Source organism: Doryrhamphus excisus, chromosome 13, assembly GCF_030265055.1.
Source record: "Doryrhamphus excisus isolate RoL2022-K1 chromosome 13, RoL_Dexc_1.0, whole genome shotgun sequence".
Lineage (NCBI taxonomy): Eukaryota > Metazoa > Chordata > Actinopteri > Syngnathiformes > Syngnathidae > Doryrhamphus > Doryrhamphus excisus.
The window spans coordinates 8,070,331-8,072,549 of NC_080478.1; the positions used below are offsets into that span (position 1 = coordinate 8,070,331).

Below are 2,219 nucleotides of genomic sequence, written 5' to 3' on the forward strand. Positions count from 1 at the left end.
TCATTTTGTTGTCGAACGTTTTATTTCGTGACATAACCACACATACTTAACAATAAAGAGTTTATAAAACTCACTGAATAGTGTCTGTGGAAATAAAACAATCCCCACAGACATTTACAAGTAACTCTATTATAGAGTTTGGATTATCATAAAAAACCTATTTGGCAAAAAATAAACAAAAAAACCCTCACATATACCCCTACCAAGTCGATATGTACACATTTTGAATGGCGGTGTAACAGCGGCCGATTCATGCGAGAGTGAATGCGTTTACAATTTGGAATGTAATGCAAAAAAACAAAACAATTCAATGTATCGGGATGTTTCCAAATTGAGGCTTTGGTGTGTTGTTGTGTCCATCCTGAAGCAAAAAAAAAAAAAGGCGGAAAAGAGTCAGCTCTTTCCATCTTTTCTCCTCCACTCTCCCACATACCTATCCCACCCTCTCTGCCCCTCTTGTCCTCTTGCCTGGAGTGAAGTGGAGACATGTGTTTCCCTGCACCTGCATGGAGAAAGAGAGGGGGGGGTTAGAGAAAGGAAGAAAAGTGAAGTCAGATCTCTCACCCCTGCCTCCCTCCCCTCCCTCTCTGTGGAGCGGAGCAGACAGAGTGGCGCCGAGCATGGAACTTTCATTAACCCCAGGCAGATAGCGATGAATCCGCTTACACATGGGCCCCGACTCGCCTAATTAGCCACTGCGGTGGATGGGTGGATGGTGGAGCTCCCATTTCCACGCACATCAATGCCTTCTAACATCAATGCCCTCAACTGTGGCGTCTTAGGTCTAATTTTTAAGTCATTTCACACCAAATATGTCAATTCTCTGCTCCTCTACACCAGCACATAAGACACGTTTCATTGGCTCACTATTGACTGCTTTATTTACTTTCTATTAGAGGCTTAAACTACTGGATCATTTTATCATCTCTGCACTTCCTGTTGCTCAATGAACCTCAGTGGTGGTTATATATATTTATATATATAAATATCGCAGTCATCAATCATGCCGTGACTATGCTGATGTTCTTGTGTCTCTATTCAAAATCTCATTGGGAACTACCTTCAATTTAAGCAACTGTTAAACTGGTGAATGCCGATCTTCATTCAAAATCCCACTGGCTTTTTCTTCGATTTAAGGTTCCATTCTGTGACCTTATGTTGATGATCTTGCGCCTCCGTTCAAGATGCTAAGACTTCAATTTAAGCAACATTTTAAAAAGATTATGTGTCACTGTTCAAAATCTTAGTGGCAACTGTATAAGAAACCGACATGGCTGACTCTCTTGTCTGAAACAATGAAAAGCGGAGTTGACCTTTGCCCCCACCGTGTGATTCAAAAGGGTGTTTAATTGGTGAAGTAGTGGTACATACCATAATGATACATCCTAATGGCACAAGCGTCCATCTTTAGAGAAAGTTCTGGTGAGGTCAGCAGCCTACAAGATCAGAGGATGAGCTTTTAACATATAGTTTTTTATGACATCACACAAGAGAATAGGAATCAACCTTGCAGAATAGCAACAGTCAAACGCCTGCTCACCTTTATGGACAAAAGCATTTGTGGCTCCTCCGCCTCCAGGGCGATCTGTAGATCGAAGATGTAGTCGATGACGTGCTGCAGGATCTCCACCTGGCTCACCGTCTTGTTTTGAGGGATGCTGGGGACGAGCGCCTTGAGGCGGGAGTAGCAGTCGTTCATGTCGCACAGAGCACCGGATGGCTCGTCCACACACGCGTGTTTATTCCGGCTGATGGCCACGCTGTGCTCCGAGATGCAGCACACGGCCTTGTAGCAGCTCCTCACCGAGCGGACGGGACTGATGGCTTTCATGGCGGACCTTTAAGAAGCGAACTACAAGCGAAAACTAGCTTGACCTCCGCCTTGTTGAGTAGCACCTTCAACGCTGTCAAAAAGGGACGCTACAGTACAGATTTATACAGCAGGAGCGCGGTCACGCCCCCTTACCCGCACCCGTCTTTGATTGGATGCTGCGGTGAGAGCCTGTTTCTCATTGGCTGCTAGTGGAAGGGGGCTGAAAAGAATGAGGAAACAGGACTGGGGTTGCCTCAAGGGATTGTCAATCAATTACATCGTCTTGGTTCGCGAAAAAACAAAATATCGCATCATATTTAAAATCCTTAAATGACTTATTAGTTACGGTTATGTAGTGTAGCAAAATCATATTTGGAGCATGTATACATTAAAATATTACTCTTAT

The 2,219-nt window shown here is 44.1% G+C and overlaps 1 protein-coding gene across 1 annotated transcript; it reads right to left on the reverse strand.

Annotated features, from left to right (window-relative positions):
- id3 (inhibitor of DNA binding 3) lies at positions 1-1,921 on the reverse strand. The gene is made up of 3 exons (XM_058090288.1): positions 1,541-1,921; positions 1,372-1,436; positions 1-502 (listed from the first exon to the last, which is right to left on the reverse strand). Exons 1-2 carry the CDS (start codon positions 1,829-1,831, stop codon positions 1,386-1,388), a joined length of 342 nt encoding a protein of 113 aa, XP_057946271.1. The 5' UTR covers positions 1,832-1,921; the 3' UTR covers positions 1-502; positions 1,372-1,385.
- Between the last annotated feature and the right edge of the window lie 298 nt (positions 1,922-2,219).